The sequence below is a fragment of the Vicugna pacos genome, chromosome 1 (genome assembly GCF_048564905.1).
Source record: "Vicugna pacos chromosome 1, VicPac4, whole genome shotgun sequence".
Classification (NCBI taxonomy): domain Eukaryota; kingdom Metazoa; phylum Chordata; class Mammalia; order Artiodactyla; family Camelidae; genus Vicugna; species Vicugna pacos.
The window spans coordinates 124,046,169-124,067,270 of NC_132987.1; the positions used below are offsets into that span (position 1 = coordinate 124,046,169).

The 21,102-nt window shown below is 61.8% G+C and overlaps 1 protein-coding gene across 9 annotated transcripts in view; it reads left to right on the forward strand.

Annotated features, from left to right (window-relative positions):
* The window catches only part of PCBP3 (poly(rC) binding protein 3), a 193,883-nt gene extending 174,094 nt beyond the window's left edge, over positions 1-19,789 (forward strand). For all 9 annotated transcript variants that reach the window (XM_072970467.1, XM_072970461.1, XM_072970477.1 and 6 more), the window contains 7 exons: positions 1,412-1,486; positions 4,720-4,761; positions 13,423-13,498; positions 14,051-14,110; positions 16,898-16,950; positions 17,811-17,980; positions 19,178-19,789. In XM_072970467.1, coding sequence (XP_072826568.1) covers positions 1,412-1,486; positions 4,720-4,761; positions 13,423-13,498; positions 14,051-14,110; positions 16,898-16,950; positions 17,811-17,980; positions 19,178-19,214 — 513 coding nt within the window. In that variant the 3' untranslated portion in view covers positions 19,215-19,789. The remainder of the gene's footprint in view (positions 1-1,411; positions 1,487-4,719; positions 4,762-13,422; positions 13,499-14,050; positions 14,111-16,897; positions 16,951-17,810; positions 17,981-19,177) is intronic.
* Positions 19,790-21,102: the final 1,313 nt, after the last annotated feature.

Sequence of the window (21,102 nt, forward strand, 5' to 3'; positions counted from 1 at the left end):
GGACTGGAGTCTCCACCCCTGAAGTCCCCACTGAGGGAGGGCTGCCGGAGGTGTGGCTGAAGTGTGTGGACATGAGTGTCGGGGCCGCGGGCCTGGCAGGGGGGCTGTGCTCAGCAGGCCTCCGTCCGCCGGAGAGCTGGACCTGGGAGTCACGGCCAGAGGGCCCAGCAGAGCTCCCAGCACCACCATCTGTGGGTCAGAGGGCACTGTGGAGCGGGGGTGACCAGCTGAGGCTGAGGGCCAGGGAGTCCACCACCCAGCTCGGGGCTGGAGGGCAGGCAGCAACCAGACTGAGCCCTTGCTCACAGTGGAAACCGTCACTCGCTCACTCTCAGTGTAGTCACGCTTCCAAACCGTGTTGAGCCAAGTCTGCCCTGAGTCCACACAGAGCCCTGGCCAGTCATACCCGCAGACATGCTGGAGACGAGAGCTCAGCGTTACCTCCTCACCATCAGCTCACGGGCCCTTGAAGCAGCCCTCTCTGCTTTACAGCAAGGTCACGCAGCTGGGCCAAGGTCACACAGCAGGTCAAGGTCACACATCAGGTCAAGGTCTCACAATGCAGCCAAGTCACACAGCAGGTCAAGGTCACATGGCATGGACAACTGGCATGGTGTGGCCTGGGCTGCAGAGTTGAAGCTGCCAACCACTCTGCTGTCCCCACATCCCTGCCTGTGGGTGGGCCTGAGTGGGCAGTGGCTTCAAGAACTGCAGGCGAGGCCAGGCTGCCCTGGCCCCTGCGCTCTGCCTCTGCCTGGTGGAGCCTCCAACTGACGGACTCACAGCCCGGTGGACTCTGCTCCCAGGGCACAGGGTGGACCGAATGCTCTGACTTTACCCAAATCGGCAGATTTCTGGCACTTGAATAGTGTTCATCCGAAGATGAGGGCCCTGTGCTGCTGGACGCAGACTAGTCAGAGGGACTCGGCGCAAATCGCATCACGGCTGGAACACCATTCGGACTCTACGCTTCGTTAAAAGACAGCCCTGTTTCTAAACAGTGAAGCTGAATGTTTCAAACTTTCCTGCAATGACGGCCCCTGAACATCACTGCAGGCCGGGCGGAGCCACGGGCACTGGGCTATTTCCCGAGGATTAAAGGAGGAGGCTCAGAGTGAGGCTCCCGGGCTGACACCTGGGGAGCCGGGTGGCCATCTGTCTGGCCTCTGTCTGGTCATCTGCATGCGCAGACGGGGTCAAGTCCTCCGGTCTCACCCGTCTGGGACCCACACTCCGCAGGAGCCCGCTGCCTCCTGCTGGGGGTTGTATTTCAGGCAGTGGTTAGTGGAGGACCTGAGGGGCCGGGGCAGGCGGGGGGGCCTGGGGGGGCGGGCTCGGAAGGAGGCCTCACAACTGTCACGCTGCGAAGCTGCTCTAATGCTCTCTCTCCCTCTCCTGTCCCTTTTCCTAGTCCCCACCGAAAGGTGCCACCATTCCCTACCGCCCAAAGCCCGCCTCCACCCCTGTCATTTTTGCAGGTGGTCAGGTAAGAGCCGACCCGCTCGCGGCCTCCACTGCCAACCTCAGCCTTTTACTGCAGCCCCCGCCGCTGCCCGTTAGTGCACTCAGGTTTTCTCCCCCTCACGTGCACGTCTCCCCGCCCCGCGCAGGACGCAGAGCTCTCCTGGCCCACAGCCAGGCCCCAGGGGACACGGGCCGCACTGGGGAGGCCGCTGGGCAGTGTCCAGCAGACAGAAAGGGCCAAGGCGGACATCCCGCGGAGCCTGGGCCTGGAAACATCTCCTCCCTGACCTGGCCCAGGAGGACTCTGGGCGGCGCTCACGCTGGTCAGCCCAGGCAGCACCGCAACTCTGGTCCACTAGCGCTTCTGGGGAGGGAGGAGGCCAGGAGCGCCCCCATGACCTCTGACTCATGGTTGAGACTCATGGGACCGTAAGATCCAGGGTCCCATTTCCCCTGAAACACACGTTCCCAGTTTCCCACAAACGAGTTTACCCCCAGGAGTGCGTGAGGATGGAGAAGAGGCCCTGCTGGGCGTCCTGGTTACAGGGCTGACCCTCCCTCTCCGGCCCGCTCCACGCGGGCCCAGCAAGCCGCGGCGTCCGCTTCACACACCTGTTGTTTTGGCTGGAGCCGCTGACCTTTCTCTCCCACCAGGAAGGGCCTGGAAAGCCCGGGGTCACAGAAGTTTGTCTAAGGCCAGCAGTTGGCTTAGCAGGGCCAGTAGAGGGGGATAGCGGGGCTGGTCCATCTCCTGCCCTTGGGCACAGCCAGGGCGTCCTCAGGAGCTCAGCTTGTCCTGCCCACGGCAGGATCACTGTCGCCATGGTAGATGGACTTTGGAAACACCAGGCCAGTGGTACTAGGAGGAGCTCTGCGTCCCCGCGGCTGCATCGTGTGTCTTGTTCAAGGGAGAGTTAAGGCGGAGATGTCCCAGAGTGACTGGGGCAGGGGATGGGGCGTGAATGCACGCTCTTCCTCACCACGTAAAGGAACCTCATCAGATCTCCTGGTTGCCCCCACACGAAGTGAGGGCCAGGCCTGTGTTCCTGCCTCTGCAGCCGTGTTGGTGGTGCTTCCCGCAGGGAGGGACACAGCGGCTCCCGTGCGGCCACATGGCTCCGGGCAGCCCATGTCCGTGGTCCTCCGGCTTCCCCGTCCAGCTGCAGATGGCCCACCCCATTCAGAACCCTTTTCCTTCCCCCAGATTCATGGTAAGCTAGCACGTGAGTCACCTGTGTGGTCTCTACCCCTTGGTCAATGAGCGAACAAACCCCACGTGGGGAAGCGTGGACTTTATCCAGAAAGGAGTCGCCTCGGTCAGCACTAGCCGGGGTCCAGGAAGCTGTGTGGCCGAGCCCCGCCCCGCCCAGCAAAGCAGAGCAGTAGGCCCACCTCACAGTCAGGGCGGCGAGGCCACAGCCACCCTGGACACCTGTCCGAGGCTTTGCCAGGACATCAGCACCTGTGCCCTTGGGACAGTCTGGTGTAGCCAGTGACTAAGTCTTGGTCATTAGTCGGGGGACAAAGTCACTCGAGAACCATGCAGCACTGCAGGTAGCTGGGCAGAGGAGCCAGAATACGAACTCAGCACGGGGCCCCTCCAGACCCCAGGCCCTCACTGCCCACATGCAGGACACGTGAGAAATCTAGACCTTGGAGCATCTCCCGGACCCGTCTGTAAGATGCCCATCATGCAAGGGCCCAGAGTCTCCAGGCCCAGCGGCACCCCCACTGCCGAGAGGCAGTCCCTGCTGTCCAGCAGGTTCAGGCCATAGAGGTGTCGTCCAGACAGAACCTTGTACCTTCCGCACTCTGTCCAGAAAGGATGGTGGGCGCCCGTGCGCTTCAAGTAGAGCTAGGCACCGTAACACCTGAGCGGACAGAGAGAAGTCAGGGATGAAGAACTGCCCCGCTGGGGAGTGCGTGTTGTCCCAGGGTCTGTCACACTCGGGGACACCCGGAGCACATGCCCGGTGGCCTCTGCACAACACCTACAGACAGGGACCCGCGCATATGTTGGCTGTCTCTGATCAGGTTCCTTTACTCCTCACGAGGTGCCCTCGGCCTCGCCCAGACCAGGGCCTCACCTCCCGTGACCCCTGTCCAGTGGCTGGTTGGCCTTTAACTCCTCTCTGGTTCTTTGTGATGAAAACTCCCAGCAGATTCAAAACCTGAGCTTTGGCAGGACCTTGGCAATCACCCTCCGTCTGGGGTCCACGGGAGTGACGCACAGCCTGGCCTGAGGTGTCCCTCTTGGGTGCACAAGGACCCGCAGGCATGGGTGCTGGTGGTGTCACATGCCCACTTGGGACAGGTGGGGGCCTCCGCACCTGGGCCCCTCCACACCTGCAGCCCCTGAGCGCAGCCCAGAATGGAGCACCCTCCACGTCCCTGGGTCCTGATGGCAGGTCCTCGTCTTTACTCTCCCTTGACTCCGTGTGTTTTGTTTGTTTTTTGGCCATGAGTTTCTGGAAGCATCTTTGCTGACAGACTGTTTAGGCAGGTGGGGGCGGGTGGTGGAAGAGGCTGCAGGTCCCACACTCACTGTGGCTGCACAGAGTCACTGTCTTGAAGGCGAGTGACACAGTGATACCAAAACGAGAGCTTGGGGGTCTGCCCTGGCCCCCCTGGGAGCTGTGCCGCCGAGAGCGTGTGCCCCTCAAGTCGGAACGGCCACCTGCTCCTCTGAGGCTGGAAGACAGTCTGGCTGATTTGGGTGCATTTCTTACTTAATCTGGCATTTGCAAAATTGGTTTGGGGTCACCTTTTAAAGCTTCCTTTTTTATCATGTGGTTTTCTTAGGGTAAATACTTCCTGACAGTGTTTCCTCTGACGGCTGCTTAAATTTTCCAAAGGTTAACAGTTAGTAGATCTATGAGCAGGGGTCAGACAGGTCGTTCTTAGATTCTTTCTAGGCACAGGGGGAGTGAGAGTCGGAAGCCTTCTGACCGGTCCTTTTCCTCCCTCCCGCCAGCTCGGCCAGCCTCGGCATCCTGCAGCTCTGGGGGCGTGGGGGCAGCTCCCCGCTCACGTCTGGGCGTAGCTCCAGTGCCCTGGGAGGGTTCTCTCTCCTCCTGCAGGAAGGCGGCCGGTGGGGCCGGCTCGCTCTGCGAGGGGGAAAGCCTTGACTGGAGGGCCAAGGTGCTGCTCACGGGAGAGCCCAGCCAGGAGAAAGCCCCTGTCCTGCAGGGGAGGTGTGGGGGGGCGACGCGTGGCCAGCTGCTTCTCGAGCTGACAGAGTCTCTCTCTTTCCAGGCCTACACGATCCAGGGACAGTACGCCATTCCCCACCCAGATGTGAGTTCTCACTCCGCCCTCGCCTCCCCTCTCGTGCCGTTTCCCCCCAGCCCGCATGCTGCTGTCGACTGCTCCTAATATTAATATTAGACATAATATTAATAGCATTCTCGGTGCTCCTGCCCTGTGTCGTGCCCACGGCCCTGAGTAACCTTCAGCCTCTTAGCACTAATTCTCCTCACGTGGAGGACTTGGCCTGATGTCAATTGATGGTGGCTGCAGTCTGGGCTTTTCCTCCGCGGGGCCTCGGGTGGCGGCCATCCTAGTGGGCGGGGGCGGCGCGGGCCGCGTGCACCGCCGCCGTCAGGTGACACGCCGTCGGCGGAGGTCCGTCGGGAAGGGCGCTTGAACACCTGTGGAGCCCAGGCTGAAGCAGGGTGCCCACGTGCCGGAGAGCCAGCCGGTCGGAGGCCCGTGGAGCAGCCCAAGGCCCCGTTCTAGGTGCTCCAGTCTGAGTGCAATGTCGGGGCTGGAGGTGGGCCACGTCCCAACGGCCCTGCGGGGAGAGCCACGGGGGAGGGTGCCGCTCAGCCCACGGGGCAGAACGGGGGCAGGGGGTCCTTGCTCAGGGTTTCAGATACGCGGGAAGTGAGTCTGCACCGCCTGTACAGGGGGTCGGGGGGAGAAGGCAGAGGTAGGGGCGGGCTTCTGTGCTGCTGCCGCAGGCCGAGCAAGGGGAGGGCCGGGTCAGGAGCGGCCTCCTGTTGGCTCTCTGTGAGCCTGGGGGCCGGGGTGGTCTGTCCAGACAGGCGGGGCGGGGGGGTGCCAGGCGATGCTCACTCGTGCTCTGCAAACCCTCATGTTTTTGAGTTGGGCCAGTGAAGAGCCGGTTGCCTAAGATGTAAAGGCAGGGAGGGGAGGGTTTTAAGAATTAACTGACACCAAATGAGTGTGTGTTGGAAATACAGAGCTTCAGTCACTGTCACTGCAGGGAGACTTCTGCCGAGTAGAAAAGAAATACTGAGTTTTTCCTTTCAAAAAACCTCATTAAACAACACACACGAATCAAATGACAGAGAAAGCTGGCAAGGAGGGGGCTCAGGGACCTCCCTGGTCCCTCGTGGGTGACGCCGGCCCTCGTGGTCCTGGCTGGCAGTGGCTGGGGCCCAGGGAAAGGGACCTAGGGGAGGACAGGTGCTGGAGCTGGGGGACAGGCGGCGTGAGCACAGAAATGCAGGTAGGGCTGGCCGGGCGCCCCGCGGGGATGATGGAAATCTGGGTGGGAGCGGGTTTCCCGGCGGCAGGCTTCACTCAGCGCGGGCTGGCAGTCTCTGCCTGTGGAAATGCGTCTGTGCAAAGGCAGATTCGGCGCTCTGCACACTCAGCAGCCTGGCCCCGTGGTTCTGAGGTCCAGGCTCGGCCCTGCGGCCCGAGGGCGAAGCTGTGCTTCCCTGCCGCCCAGGGCCTAAGGGTCACGGCCTAGCGCCTGGTCTGCGTGTCCTCGGCTGGACCACGTGGCCTCTGAGGCCGAGGGACTCTGACTGGTCTGACTGATTGGTCTTCACATCGATCGATTGTTTTGCTCTCTCCGTGTGATTTTCTTGGTACCTCTTAAAAAATGGGTAGTTGCAGATTTTTGGGGGCATTTTAAACTATTTTGTGACTAACTGTCCTGTAATTACCCTATTGCATTTGGTGGAGATTCGAAGCACTTGGTTATTTATCGTGAAAGGCCTTCGTGCAGGACCCAGCGTTCTCGAGACCAGCATGCTGGGGGGCAGGTGTTAGGACCAGAACAGCAGGACTTTGGTAAATGCCTTCCTTGCAGGAACAGAGTCGAAGACTAGAACACCGCTAAGAGAATCCGTTCAAAACAAGATAAGACGGCTGGTGACCAGTGACGACGGTCAGGAAGGCAGTTTTATCTGAGCTTAATTTTCAGTAGGAATTTTTAAAGCTTCATTTCTTAGAACCTAATAGAATAATTACAGAAAGAGCTGATTTATTTTATGAGATAACTGAACACACACTAAGTATCTCAAGCACAGTGGCTGACACCACGGCCGTCTGGCGGCTAAGTGCCTCACGTGGATCAGGCGCAGACTACGAGAAAATACGTCTCAGAGCTGAGTGTTCCTTTACCTGGAACTAAAATATCCGTCTTTCTTCCTCTTTTCTGGTTTACCCTTACTGAAGGCTCAGGGCCCCACCCTCACTGGTTTCCCTCTGGGTCTCCTGGTCTCCCCTGCCACTGGCTTTGTTTTATGGGACTCCTTCTGGAAGCTCCTAGCTCTTGGGCCTGCGGGATGTGCAGGGACTGCTGGTGGCTGGGGAAGTGGGCCTGGGTCTCGCTGCCCGCCTCCCTCCTCCCCTGCCAAGGATCACGAGTAGTTTCAGCTCCAGGAGGGGAGGCTGCGGCCCCGACTTGGAACATGGGAGCCTGGACAGACCCAGTGCGGTGACCACCATCTGTCCATAGTCCCCTGTCTGTCCCCTGATCACTGCAGCATGATCGCACTGGGGGACAGTGGTCAACCTCAAGCATACCCCGTGTGTGTGGCTCTGCTCTCTAGCCTCCAGCGTTCCCCATCCCACCCTCATTGGCACCCCCGCCATGTGAAGGGCCCCAAGAAGAAGCAAGGACGGCCGCTGCCTTCCTCTGGAGCCTGGCTACGGGGCCACGGCCGGCAGGTTGTGCCAGGAGGTGGGAGCTTTGAGAGGCCCCCGCCCCGCGCTCAGGGCCAGGAGTGGCGCAGCTGGTCCCTCCCCAGGACAGTGGATTTCAGCAGATGCGGATGGGCCCCGTGCCTGCCAGGAAGCTTGTTCCCGAGAGAGTAAGCGGTGGGGAGCCTGCAGGGCTGCACACTGTGTGCATCACGGTCCTGGCACTGCCGTGCACGTCCCCTGATGATGACAGCGCTCTCTCACCACCTCTGTGTGTCCCCTCTCGGATCCCGCCCCTCGCATCTCACTGTGAGAGCAGCGCAGAGTGACCCGCATCCCCACGCACGCCCCGCCTACCGCCCACACCTCTGGCTTCTGCTCAGAGTGGCGGACACATGCCCTCGGCCCCGGCTGCTGAGAGCTGGTCTGCTGCAGCCGCTCCGCCGTCCCCCTCACCCCCGGTTCACGCCGGGATGGACCGCAGCCTCTCCTGCTGCACTGAGCTGTGCCCCGCCCCCTCAGAATCAGAACCCGCATTTTCACAAGCCCCTGGTGACCTGTTTGCACGTGGACGTCTGAGAACACTGATGAGCAGGAAGGACGGGTGTGCACTGAAGCCGGGAAGAGGGGATGGGATGGAGAGGGACGCTCCTGAGAGGTGAGCACCGAGAACCTCCCAGAGTCAGTCAGCAAACAAAGCCCCTCTCATTCGGAACCCTAGCAAACCCCAAACAAGGGGAGCAAAACTCCACCTCAGACAAAAGCAAATCCTCCAAGTGGTCAGAGAGAAAAGAACGTCACAAAGAAGCACGGTGAGAAGTGGGCCAGCTTCTTCCCAGCAGCGGTGGAGCCGGAGGGGGGCGGCATGAACCAGGAGAGTAACTGTCAACCTAAAGTTCTGCCTCGAGAGGCCAGTCCAAGGACCTAAATACAGATGTTTCCAGACAAGCATTTGTGACCAACAAGCCTCTAATGAGCCCCCTTCAGTAGGAGAAGGATCCCCGAAGAAGGGCTATAAACGCAGGAAAAAAGGGTGAGCCGAGAGAATTACCATTTCTGTCATCAGCACAAGCACAAGTCGTGGAGAAAACCTTGCTGGTTTTGACTACGTTAAAGGTTAAACGTTTGGGTAAATGAAAACAAACTTCACAAAATCAGAATCCGTGCCGTCTCGTTTGTGGGCCTAACGTGACGGAACCACCCGGGCGCCAGCGAGCACAGGCAGGACCGGGTGTGGCTGAGGGCTGACGCGTCCTGGAGGCCCCTGGACGCTTCGGGAGGAGGGCAGAGGTGCTGAACGGAGACTCCAAACGTGCGCGTTACGACTTCAAAGTGACGGCCACCAGGAGAGTGTTCACTTCTGCAACTCCCGTGAAGGCACCAAGGAGAGACTGGGTGAGAGGAGGCAGGTGCTAGTCAGTACAGAAGAAAAGGAGCGAGAAAGGAGGAGACCCTGGAAAATCAGGACAGGTGGGATAAGCTGCGGAAACTAGCTGCACGTGGGGTAACTAGGGTCAAGGGGAAGGAACTTTTCAGCTGAAAAACAAAGGGTGTCAGGATTTTTTTAAAACAGCATTTTTAGAGAAGCAAACAAAAGTTTAAAAAAACCTTTTTCAAGAGACACGTCTAAAGAATAAGGACCTAGGAAAATTATTCTAGGAAAATACTAACCCAAAGAAACTTAATACCCCGATGTTAAGGTCAGTGGCGAAAAAACAACTTTAAGGCAAATTACTTAGTTATCGCTTATTGATTCACTAGAAGATAAACAGTTTAAATCTGTATGCATGTAAAACATAACTTCAGACATTCTTAGGAAGAAATTAGCAAGCCATTAAGAGAATTTGACAGGCATTTCAGCAGAAGCTTAACACGCCTCTTTGAATTAAGGCCAAGAAGACAAGCACACAGAAGGCCCTGACGGCAGTCGGGGAGCCTGGCTCGACCGCCGCGCACTGGGCTCCCCCCCAGCGTGGCTGTGGAGGTCGTGAAAACGTTTGCAAAGCTTGACCACGTGCCAGGTCAGAAAGAAGACTCACAGTCTTTCAAAAATTGGAATTGTAGAGACTCTTACCACAAAGCCATTAAGTTGAAATCAACAGTTAAAAGGTGACCTAAAACCAAACAAACAAACTTGTCTTTACTGGAAGTTAAGGAGACCAAAAGCCCAAAGTAAACGGAGAGACCTGCGATACTCAGGGTGGGACGTTCAAGTATCTGAACCGCATCGGCTCTCCCCAAAGTGAGGTGCAAACGCAACACAATTGCAGTCAGAATCCTGACGGGTGGCTTTAAACGTTACCTGACAGCACGAAGCTGACACCCGTCAAGCTGCTGACACAGAGGCCGCATGGTACGGAGATGTCCTCGCAGACGGAGGGCCCACGGGCCGTGCTCTCGAGGCGTGTGGTCTGGTCCCGGCGTCCCCAGACGGGGCCAGACGTCGAGGAGGACCCCTGGCCTGGGCCAGAGCTGCCGACGTGGGTCAAGGAGAAAAATGGACTGGCCGTGAGCGGTGCGAGGAGGCGAGTCGTCAGGTGGGAAGCCACTCCCCTGCATCAGCAGCTTCCACACAGGACAGGGAAGTCTACGCTGTCCGAAGAAAACATGGAACAGCTTTCAGTTCGCAGGTCCAGGAAATTTTCTTAAAACATAAGCACAAACCATAAAAACATTGATGGATTTGACTCCATTAAGATGCTTGAAGTCTCTTTCTCTAAAGGCACCGTGTGGGGGGTTGCTTTTCAAGCACATGTAACTAAAGTAGGATGAACAAAAGAGCAGAAGACACAGGCAGGCACTTCGCGGGAGAGGAGACAGGAACTCGGGTCAGACCGCCGGGCTGGCCGGCGTGCCGCGCCCACCTGGCGGCGGCTCCGGAGCTGTCCACTACGAGTGCTTAGGATTTTCGTGTTTGTCAGTTTTCATATCCTGGCACAAAGTCAAATGGAAAAGGCAAGTTATGGAGAAATGTCTGCTAGGGTCCCCCCTGCTGGCCCCACCCTCTGCCCTCCCCGCCCTTCCCGCCCACTGATTTGTAGGTGCTGGTCAGATGAGAAAGTCTAATTTTATTTTATCTTATTTTCTCTTCTTTTTATGGCAGAAATATCTCGAAAAGTGGAAAGTTCCCTTAGCACTTAGTCCTGCTCCCTCCTTTTAAAACATGCAGAAGTTGAGCCCCAAAGAGGCCAAGTTCAGGCAGAGCCCAGGCAGACGCGTGCGCTCTCCTGGCCGCTCACCGCCACCTGCCGAACGGGCGTGTATCCAGGCACCACTGTCCAATCCAGCTCTTCTCCACGATGCCACTTCACCTTTGAGGGGGCTTATCTGCTGGTGTGGCCTCTGTCTCCTGAGCAGCAGCAGACACGTTGCAGTGGCACAGGACAGGGTTGCAGAGCCAGACGTTCTGGGTTTGAGCAGGGCCCTCCTCATGGGCTCTTGGCTGTGCCTGTAACACGCGTGGCCGGCGGGCTCTGGAGTGGACCCCGACATGCTCCGCACCCGTTTGACAGTGAGGGGGAGACAGCCAGACCAGAGGAGCATCGGGGGCTGCGGAGGCCGGGGGCAGTGGGTGGGGAACCCTGCTGGCTTATGATGCGCATTTGCCCATTAACGTGGACAGCGCCACACAACTTGCATCCACTCACAGGGAGCCCCGTCTCACAGGTGAGGGTACAGATCCACGCGACCAGACCTGCCTGTCTTCACCAAGCCAGCCAGTGCTGGGGCCGACTCGGGCCGGTTCTGCCACCCCTAGAGTTCCACTCTCCCCTGCCATCCCGAACAGCGCGCAGCTGTGCACTCCTGGGGACTCGGTGACAGGCAGCAGTGGGCCCTGCCCTCCTGGGGACCATGCCAGCCCTGCTGTCGGACGCACTGACACATGACAGGGGAAGAGCAGACCAGGAGCAGAGAGCAGCCAGGCCAGGGCTGCTTCGGTCCTTCAGTGCTGGCGGATACCACTGCCCACAGGGCCACCCCCAGGCTCCCCCCAGCCCTGGCCCCGGGTGAAGGGCTGGAGCCCCCAGGACTCCGGTCGCGTGCCAGGCCCACTGCCTGCAGCAGCGCTGGGTCTGCGTGGAACCCAGTGGCGGTCAGAGCAGGTAGCCTGCCTGCCCTCAGCTGGTCTTTGCTCTTCAAGTTGACGCCTGCCGTCTCCAGAAACGGGGCTCCTCCTCCCTCCCGGGAGTGGAGCCCTTAAGCCTCGTCCCCGTGCTCGCTGTGCGTGTGTTCAGGGGAGAGGAGCCATGCGGCAGGGTCCCCGGCCCCCAGCCCCTTCTTTCCCGCAGGATCATCTCGCCCGCGGCAGGCACAGCAGGTACGGGCCACCTCTCACCTCTTGTCCCCGTGAGGGTGTTTCCCGGTGAGCCCTTCTGCTGTGGTCACACTGAGCCTGGTGGTGGGAGGTCACAGGCAGACCTGCCGGGCAGCAGGTGTGCCGTCAGCCCCCGGCCCCTCCTTGCTGGGGACTCCCACCCAGAGCTGAATCTGACCACAGTCCCCATGTCCCGCCTCAGAACCTCCAGGCATGCCAGCTGAGCCTGGAAGGTGGCTGGTCCTCCCCAGGCAGGCCACCCAAGTGCCAGGGGCATCGAGGGAGGGCCGCTTTCACGACAGCTCGCCCTTTCCGAGGAGGGAGGGAGGGGACCCTCTGTGGTGGCAGATGCTGCAGGAGTAGCCACCCGAATCCCAGCGGCTCCCACAGCTGAGCTTCTGCCTGGAAGGCGAGCCCGGGGCTGCGTCCGCCTGCCTCGCGCCAAGGCCCTGACCTGCAGAAGCGGGAAGAGGCTGGGCCAGCCCACCAGGCTCCACCAGCCCCTGTCCCCACAGCTGCACCTGCAGGGCAGTGGACAGGGAGGGGCCGTTGGGGGGCGGAGGTGATCCTTCACATACTGGGAAGGGGCATTTGGTGTCTAAATTGTTAGGAGAGCCTGCCGGCCTCAGGCCAGCAGCAGCCCACTCCTCTGTCCCCCGAGGGCTCGTCCATGTAGGTGCAGGGAGAGCCCAGTGCTCGTGCCTCCCTGACACGGATTCTGCACGGCAGGACCCGGGTGGTGACTGGTCAGAGCCTCGTCTCACCTGGGACGCCTGCAGTGCTCCGATGGCCCCACCCACCAGCCGCAGGGCTCCGTGGGGCCCCATCCTCGCCTTCAGACAAGAGTCAGGGTGCTGAAAGCCTGCTCTGGGACGCATGGGGGCTGGTCTCCGTCTGGGGGGGGCTGGGAGTTGCGTGCGGTCCTGGAATGCGCCACCCCACCTTCCGCTCGGCTGAGGACACCATGGCCCCGGAGTCTCCAAGGGTGGGCGGTTCCAGCGTTCAGCCAAGTCTCACTACATTCACCATTACTTTCTGTTATTTTTAGTGTTTATTTAAGAAAGGAGGCTCGAATAAAAATAACTAAGGAAAGTGCAGTTCAGAGCCCCACCGAAGTCTGGGGGGTTGGGGTGGGGGACAGGCAGGAAGGTCCCAGACAAGCCCTGCGCCCTCTGGGGGGCAGCTCTCACAGCACACCTCTGTCGTCCCGGAAGTCACAGGGGACACCCTGCAGGTGGCCCCCTCCAAGTCACCCTTGGGTAAAGCCGGGGCCTGCAGGGGAGGCAGGCCAGCCAGGCAGCGGTCCAGGCCCGGCCCGGGGCTGCGTCCGGCATGGGGCTGGCAGGACAGAGCGGCCCATGGGCTCCCCTAGATGCGCTTGAGTCTGCGAGTGACAGCATGACGTCGAGGCGCTTGGGGCCCAGCCGGTCCTGCTCTGTGGCTCTCGGACCCTCCCGTAGAGCCCGAGGCCAGGCGGCCTCCGCACAGCCTGGCCACAGGAGAGGGGCTGGTTCAGGCGGGAGCTGCCAGGCAGCCGAGGGGAGGAAGGGACCCGGTGCGCCCACCGCCCGCAGCCCATTGGTCACCCCAGGCCAAGTCCTTGAGCGCTGCTGCGTCCGCCATGTGTCGCATGGCCCCTCCTATCTACCTGTGCAGAGTTCTGTTACGCGTGTTTGATTTGGTGTGACTTCCACTCGATGACAATAACCTTCTTAGCTCTCGTGTCCCTCCTGCCCCCGCAGCTGACCAAGCTCCACCAGCTGGCCATGCAGCAACCCCCCTTTCCTCCCCTCGGACAGACCAACCCCGCTCTCCCCGGTACGTACCCGCGCCCTCTGACCTGCTCCCTTCTCGCCGGGGGCTTCCCGCGCTGTCTGCGTCCCAGGCAGCGAGCCGCGCAGGCACGGCCCTGTCGTGATGCCGGGGGCGCAGGTCCCCATGCAGCCGAGGGCGGGCGGGAGGTCTGTCTGTGTCTCCGTGGTGGGTCAGCCCCCGCAGCTGGCCTTCTGTGAAGCCGGGGTCCGCCCTGCTCTGCCGCCCGCCGGCCTGCAGGCGCCCTTCCACCTGCTGGCCCTGGAGCAGACGTGTTCTCGCAGGAGCAAGAGCCCAGGCGGGCAGGCGGGGAAGTCCTCCTGCAGGAGGCAGCGCACACCCAGCTGGCCCGCCCCGGACGCTGCTTGGCCCGGGGCGGGCCCCTCGGCTGTGTGCAGCCAGCCCGGTTCCCCGATAGCGGCAGAGCGTCGCCTCCGTGGCCGGGCCTGGGGCAGCCCGCCGGGCGCACCAGTCAGACTTTGAGCTTCCCTAGTTGAAGTGACCTTGCTTATCTCCTTGAGGGCAAAACATTAAATCTGTTTCTTCTCTGCTCTCCAGGAGAAAAGCTGCCTTTACACTCCTCCGAAGAAGCTCAAAATCTGATGGGCCAGTCGTCAGGTAAAATAAAACCACGCTACGGAGAGCAAGCAGGCCAGGAAGGCCGCGCGGCCGCCCTGCTGGGCTCCCGGCCACGACCTGGTGGGAGGAGGGGGCGAGGGGGCCTGCCCGCCCAGCCCAGCGCCTCGGTGGAGGGACGGCCGGGGCCACCCAGGGCCATGCAGGGCCGGAGCCCCAGTGGCCGGCTCCAGGGCTGCCCGGGTCGCTGCTGGGAGCGCGGTGGTGGGTCATGGGCTCTGACGGGCTCTGAGCACAGCGGCCCCACCATCCAGGGCCGAGTGTCCGAGCCACCGTCTGTGCTGTTGTTTATTCTGCCGGTGGCACAGCGTTTAGGGCCCGTAGGGATAATTTACACAATGTGTGCCTCCCAGACACATGCCTCCTAGGAGACGAGAGCTCACCCCAAGGTGCCACACGGGGCGAGGCTTGCGCTGAAATGTCCCCGACAGGCAGGCAGAGCGAAGAGCCCTAGCTCCGTCACCTGGGCTCGGAGCAGAGGGCACGGCTCCTGGACAGGCCGTCTGGGAGCAAGGCCATGGGAAGCCGGTGGTCTGGACTGGGCGAGTTCCCCGGGAGGGAGGCTCCACCCACTCTCCCATCCCCACGGGCCTCGTGAGAGCCTGGGTCAGAGCAGAAAGACGAGAGAAGGGTGTTTCCTGCGGGTCTCAGCTGTCACCCCCATTGTGTTCCGGCCTCAGGGAGGGCGAGGCTGGGGCTCGAGGAAGTCCCAAGACGTCCCCGCCGGCCACGTCTACCCCTCACCCACCCCTCAGGAGCGAGCTGAGACCCGGGCTCTGGGGCTCTGGGCACTCACGTGGGTTCCGTCTCTGTGTAGCCGCTAAGTTAACGCGGAATTTAATGGAGGCAAGTTAGAGAGAAGCATTCACAGAATGTATTTGGTCATGGATGTGGATAACCTCCTTTGCGAGGCTGCAGGTCTGGGCGGCAGCACACGTATGTCTGTGCAGCCCCTGCAGGTCGTCACAGGAGTTCAGGTAGCTTCCTGGCTGTGTTCTCCTGGAGACCACCCGGGCCCCAGGGGCCTGGCGTACCCGGACCCCACTGCGCCGTGCCCCCGCGCACGGCCCCTGGGCCATGGGCCTCGTGTTAACAGGTCCCTGTGATACCTCCCTCTCGCAGGCCCCAGGGAACCTGAGTTCCCTGGAAGGGAGGCCCCTCCACTCTCCCACCCCCAGCCGGGCCTGAGCACGCACACGCACACTCACAGGCGCCCGCCGCGGCGGCAGGCGAGGGGCGCGTCCGCTGGTTGCCCGCGCCCTCGAGGCTCGCCTGCCGCGCGGGGAGGCAGCACTCACGTCTCGTGAGCGGGATGCCCCCACTGGGCTCCTTTGGTTTCAGTACCTGTTTGAGGACGTCCCCTCCTCCCAAATGTGCCACAGTGAACAGGTGTGACTGTCAGCTCTGTCACCCCGAGCCAGGACTCAGCTCTGAGGAAATCTAAGCGACATTTTAAGTGTCATTGTTGACTGAGTGTGTCAGATGGTTGAACAACCAAGCGATCGTATTGAAAGTGAGAGGAAAAAGGCGGACGGTTGGGTGAGTCCGCTCAGCACATGCCAACTGAGCCCTGTGCTCCGTGGCGCCAGAGCAGCCCCGCCCTCCCAGGGCCACTCCTGCCCTGGACGCCGCCGATCACGAACACAAGTTTTGGGGACACAAGTGCCGGCCTGCAGCCAGTTGCGGGAGCGGAGCCCCAGGGGGAGGCGGGCCGTGGCGGCCTTGGAGACGTCTGGAAGGCACCTGAGCTGCACATGCGACCCCGGTGGACTGCGTGGAGATTAGACTGCGGGACGAGGGCAGAGGCAGACACCAGCGAGATGGGAGCATGGGTGGGAAGAGGGCTCAGGCTCTGGAATATTCTGAAAATGTGACAGCTGGCCTGTGACGGTTTGTCGCGAGGGCTCTGGGTCTGAGCCGCGGCACCCGTGACACCAGGACACATGGGGCCTGGGGGACCAAAGGCGGGGTCTCAGCTGTAGGTTTTGCGTTTGAGACGCCTCCTGGCGCGGAGATGTCTGCCCTGTGAGGACAGACCCCGCCCCCCCCCCCGCCAGTGCTGGTCGCGGCCCACCCTGCATTTTGTTGTCACTGTTTCCAAAGAAAGTGCAGGTCTTGTCCTCGAACTCAGAGAGGCTATCTCCGACTTGGTCCGCCGTGGACTGAGGCTTGTAATGACAGAAATTGGGGCGTGCAGTGAACTAGGCTTGGGACCGCGTCTCCAGCCCAGGACACCACATAGAAGTGTGTGCTCTGCCCCCAGCCCGGCTCTCAGGTCTCCCTGCTCCAAACTGGACGAGCTGTGCGGTGGACCTGGGCCACGGAACCGGGATGGGTGGAGGCAGCTGTGGCGCAGCAGGGCCGAGGGTCTGCAAGCGGGAAGAGCAGGGGCTGAGAGCTGAGGGAGGGTGGGCACCCAGGGCGAGTGTGGCCAGCAAGGCCTGTGTCCCTGAACCCGTGGAGGGCGCCTTGGGAGACTCGAGCACCATGTACAACATGGCAGACGAGTCAGATCATGATGTGCCCAGAACAAAACCTGGACTGCCATCCTGCTTGGGTTTCTTTGTCCTTGTTTTGAGAGAAAGTGGGTTCAGGACGGTGTTGCAGTTGGGGACTGAGAGCTCACAGGCCCCGGCCTCCAGCAGCGCTGACCCTCACCCTGGGCCAGATCCCAGCCCCACCTGCCTGTGGGCCGAGTGTGGGCCGGGCCCCGGGGTGCAGTGGGAGCAGCCTGCCGCCAGACTAACCGTCTCCCGTTGGTGTCCCCAGGTCTGGATGCCAGCGCCCCGGCCAGCACTCATGAGCTCACCATTCCCAATGATGTGAGTGTGCCCAGGCCCTCGCCCCTCCCCAACCCCACGTGTGCCCCTCCCCCTTCCCTCGTTAAGCAATGACGCCACATCCCCAAGATACCAGGCAAAGAGGGAGCCGGTGGAGGCTTCAGGGTTTACTTGGAATTCAGGTGCCAGAGCTGCCTGGGAAGCCAGGGTGCCCTGCTGACCCCGAGTGAAGGCCCTGCCCTGGTTCGGGGTCAGCCCTTGAGAACAGATGGCCAGGGAGTATGCTGTGTGTCAGGCCCTCCAGAGGGTTTGGGGTTCCTCCAGCAGCCGGTTTGTCTGGGTTTGTGTGTCTAAGGCTGTGGTCTCTTCCTCCTGAGGCTCAGCGAGAGTGTGTCCTTACGAGCTCCCCTCACATGCTGGGGCCTTTCCCAGCCGGCCTCTGAATCCTTGGATTGTCCCAAGAAGGCTGACTTCCACCCCCAAACCAAGACGCCAGGCCGGGAGTGGGCCACCTGTCCTGGAGGGGCCGCCGTGTGTGGGGTGTGGTGATGGCTGGGGACTTGTGCAGTTCACAGGTCCACTCAAACAAACATCGCTCCAGCCTGAGGGCACAGCCAAGGAGGCACCCACATGGCCTCGGGGCCCCCAGAGGACACTGGGTAAGGCGACCGCGGTCTCTTGATTTGTCAGGACTTCTCACGGCTGGGGGTCCAGCAGAGCCCCGGGGCCCACAGCTCCCCTCTGCAGCAGGAAGGAGGGTGTGCGGTGCCTCTTCCCTCTGGAGACTGTTGTGAGGAGACCAAGGCAGGCCTGTCTGTCCAGCTTCCCTGTCCCTCCAGCCCCGCACACACTGCGCACGAGCCCCCTGAACTCTCCTCTGAGAAGCTCCTCTGTCCTTCTAGCTAATAGGCTGCATAATTGGACGCCAAGGGACCAAAATCAATGAAATTCGACAGATGTCTGGAGCTCAGATCAAAATTGCCAATGCCACGGAGGGGTCGTCAGAGCGCCAGATCACCATCACAGGGACCCCGGCCAACATCAGCCTCGCCCAGTACCTCATCAATGCCAGGTGAGTGCCGTGGGGCCCGCCAGCGGGACGGGTCACGGGACGCTCGGAGGGCCGAGAATCTGGACAGGCCAGTCAGTCCTGCCCCCGGGAGGTTCCGTCTCCCGGCTGGGGGTTGGGGTGGACGTGATGGGGAGAGTCTCCAGGTGGACACGGCCCACACCCTCCTCTGCACTTTTGCACTTGACCTTTCACCCACCAGTGAGAGCATTTACAGGGCAGTGGTGCCTACAAGGCCCCAGACAAGTCGCCAGGCGTTGGCACCTTTAGGTGGCCCTGGACTTGTCCAGAGAAGTGTCTGAGGCTAAGCCTCTCACCCTCAGGCCTCATCCCCACGGGCCCGTGTCCTGCCTTGTCCCTTGTGCAGAATGGGGGGCAGGGCGGGGGCGGGCCCTGTGTCGGCACTGCTGGGCTCGGTGCACACCTGCCTCGTGGCCGGACTGCCAGCTCCAGCTGACATCTGAGGCACACCCGGGGGCCCTGGGGTGTTGAACTAGACTGGCCTCACTGGCCTTCCCCCTGTCGTCTTGCTGGGGCTGCTGGCCTTCTGCCCCCAGTACCGCCACCCCCCGAGGCAGCATCCGCCTGGGAGCTGGCCCTGTGAGGCCCCTGCCCCCGAGGGCAAGCTGAGGGTGTCACCCTGCCTGCACCTGCCCGTGCCTCACCACATGCATCCTCTCCTTGGTCGGGTCCTGGTCTGGGCTCAGCCACACACTGGGGTTAATGGAAAAGCAGCAAAAAGGGTTGTGTGGCTTCAGGGACAGGCCACTGGAGCCCCCTGCTCTCACACCTCTGTGATCTAAGGACCCCACCCAGACGCTTGTTGGGCATGTGGCAGGGAGCTGGGCAAGGGCCTGAGGTTACACCTCTAGGGGAGGGTGAGGTCCTGCGGAGCCAGCGAAGCTGCCGGGCGCCTCACCTGCCGTCCCTGCCAGGGCCAGGGCGAGAACCCGGCCACCACAGCCGGGCCGTCCCCTCCCTAACCCGGAACATCCAGCTGCCCCGTGGGCAGTGTGACTCCTGCACCCCCTTCCAGCAGTTGCCATAGAAACGGCTGTCAGCACGCCCCTGTGGCAGGCATGTGGCTCCTGTGGCAGGGAAGTAAGGCCCCGTGGGTCTGGCCCCAGATCCCCAGCTCGGGGGGGAGCCGGGCTGGGAGGACGCGGTGACCTGTGTCCCCCGTGCCTTTGTCTCTTCCAGGCTGACGTCCGAGGTCACTGGGATGGGTGCACTGTAATCCCGCCGGTCCTCCGCCCGCCCGCTCACGACTCTGTACAGACTGCCCCTCCTTGCAAATATAAAGAGGTTTCTTTACTAAGAAGTATCTCTGCCCTGGAGCTCCACCGGCAGCGCAGGTCCGTCCGTCCGTCCGTCCGTCTGTGTGCGCTCCGGACCCTGACGCTGCCGCCCGGCTCACCCTCGCCGGCCCCTCGCGCATCGGCATGCAGTGTAGTGCTTCTCCGTGCTTCGGGGCACTCCCAGCTGTGACGTCTTAGAAACCTTGTTCCTTAGTGTCCGTGTAACTGTTTTAAAAGTAGGTTTGGCGCTTTGGCGGCCCTTCTGCCGCGTCCCCTCCTCGGCCACCTGGAGCCACAGCTGCTTTGGGTGGCCCTCTCCCCGCCTCCGCCTGTGCCGACCCGGCTCCCTCCCCTGTGGTCTGCGCTGGGCAGGTGTGCCCTGCCTTTGTTCAGAGGGAAGGAGGAGGGGGTGGGGTCCTGACCCGAGGTGCAGGGTGGAGTGGGGGTGCCGGCAGCCACTTCCCGGGGCGGAGCGCGGACCGGCCGGGGCGCCTCGGCGGGCGCTGCTCCGAGTTCAATAAATGTGGTTCGCTGCCCTCACCGGCTCGGCTCCTCTCTGTGCCCCGCGGCCCGCACGTGCCCGCCCGTGGCCCTGAGGCCGGCCTGGGCCGCCAGCTGTCTGAGGGGCGGCTCTTCCTCCCTCTGCCACCGGTTAACGTCCGATCTGCACGAGTCTTTCTGGTTTTACTTTTACAAACGTACTTGAAGCGACAGGAAGAGGACGCCAGGCCCAGAGTCCGGCCACCTCCAAGGGCGCAGCCCCGCGCCTCCCAGCGGGAGCCTGTGCACGCCCGGCTCGTCTGTGCTGACCTGGGGGGCCCCACTGCACCCTTCTCGACACGGAAGCCCTTGGGGGACCCAGGTCCCGCCTCTCTGTGTGGGCCCCTCTCAAGTCAGATCTGGGGTTCAGGGGACTCTCCAGTAGGTAGGTGGGCCTGGGACATGTGGTCGGGCCAGAGCTCCAGCAGTGGGCACTGTCCTCCCTGCGTCACTGAGAGGACAGCCTGGCCCAGACCCCGTCACGCATCGGTGGCCCGGGGATGCTGCCCACAATGCTTGTCTCCTGTGTGCCTGGTGTGGACGCTGCCCCGCTCCCAGACTCCGGCCAGGTGCTCGTCCTGTGTGCTCAAGCTGCCCAGACACTCCCCCGTCGCCCTCCCAGGAGTTTCCTGGTCAAGGTTGGGTGCCCAGCACAGCAGCGCCCGGCCACACCGCAAGCCCAGCAGTCTAGAGCTGTGGTTCTCTCATGAACCCACTGGACATGTTGGCTGGATGCTGGCCACTGCTCAGGGCCAGGGAGGTGGCAGGGACGAGGTGGACACAAGCCTTCCTCCATCAGTGTCAGGGCTGGGCTGGCCAGGAGACGGGATGAGGAAAGCCCTAGAAATTGAGAGTTGTTCTGGGTAAAGCCAACCACGCGGAGGTTGTGGGGTGCTCAGTATTCAAGGTGGGGCCCCAGAAGCTGCAGGTGGAGGTGGGCCTGATGTGGGGCCCTGGCTGTGCACGTCCAGGAAAGGAGGCGGGGGCAGCCGGAGCCAGTGTGGACGGCAGCAGGAGTGCCGGGCAGCCCCTGGGGAGCCCCCTGGAGGTGGCAGTAGTGGAAGGTGGGACTCAGGCCAGGTGCACTGGGTCCTGGAGGCACTTTGAAGAACGAACAGGATTCCCAACAGATCAGAAATATGCTGTGAAGGAAAGAGGACCCAGGCCACGTGAATGAAGGCTCCTGGTCTGAGGCTGGAAGGGTGATTTGTCCTCCGTGAGCGCGGAGGCTGCAGGTGGGAGGTTGGGGGCTGTGGACGGGAGCTCAGTTTGGGACACGAGGACTTG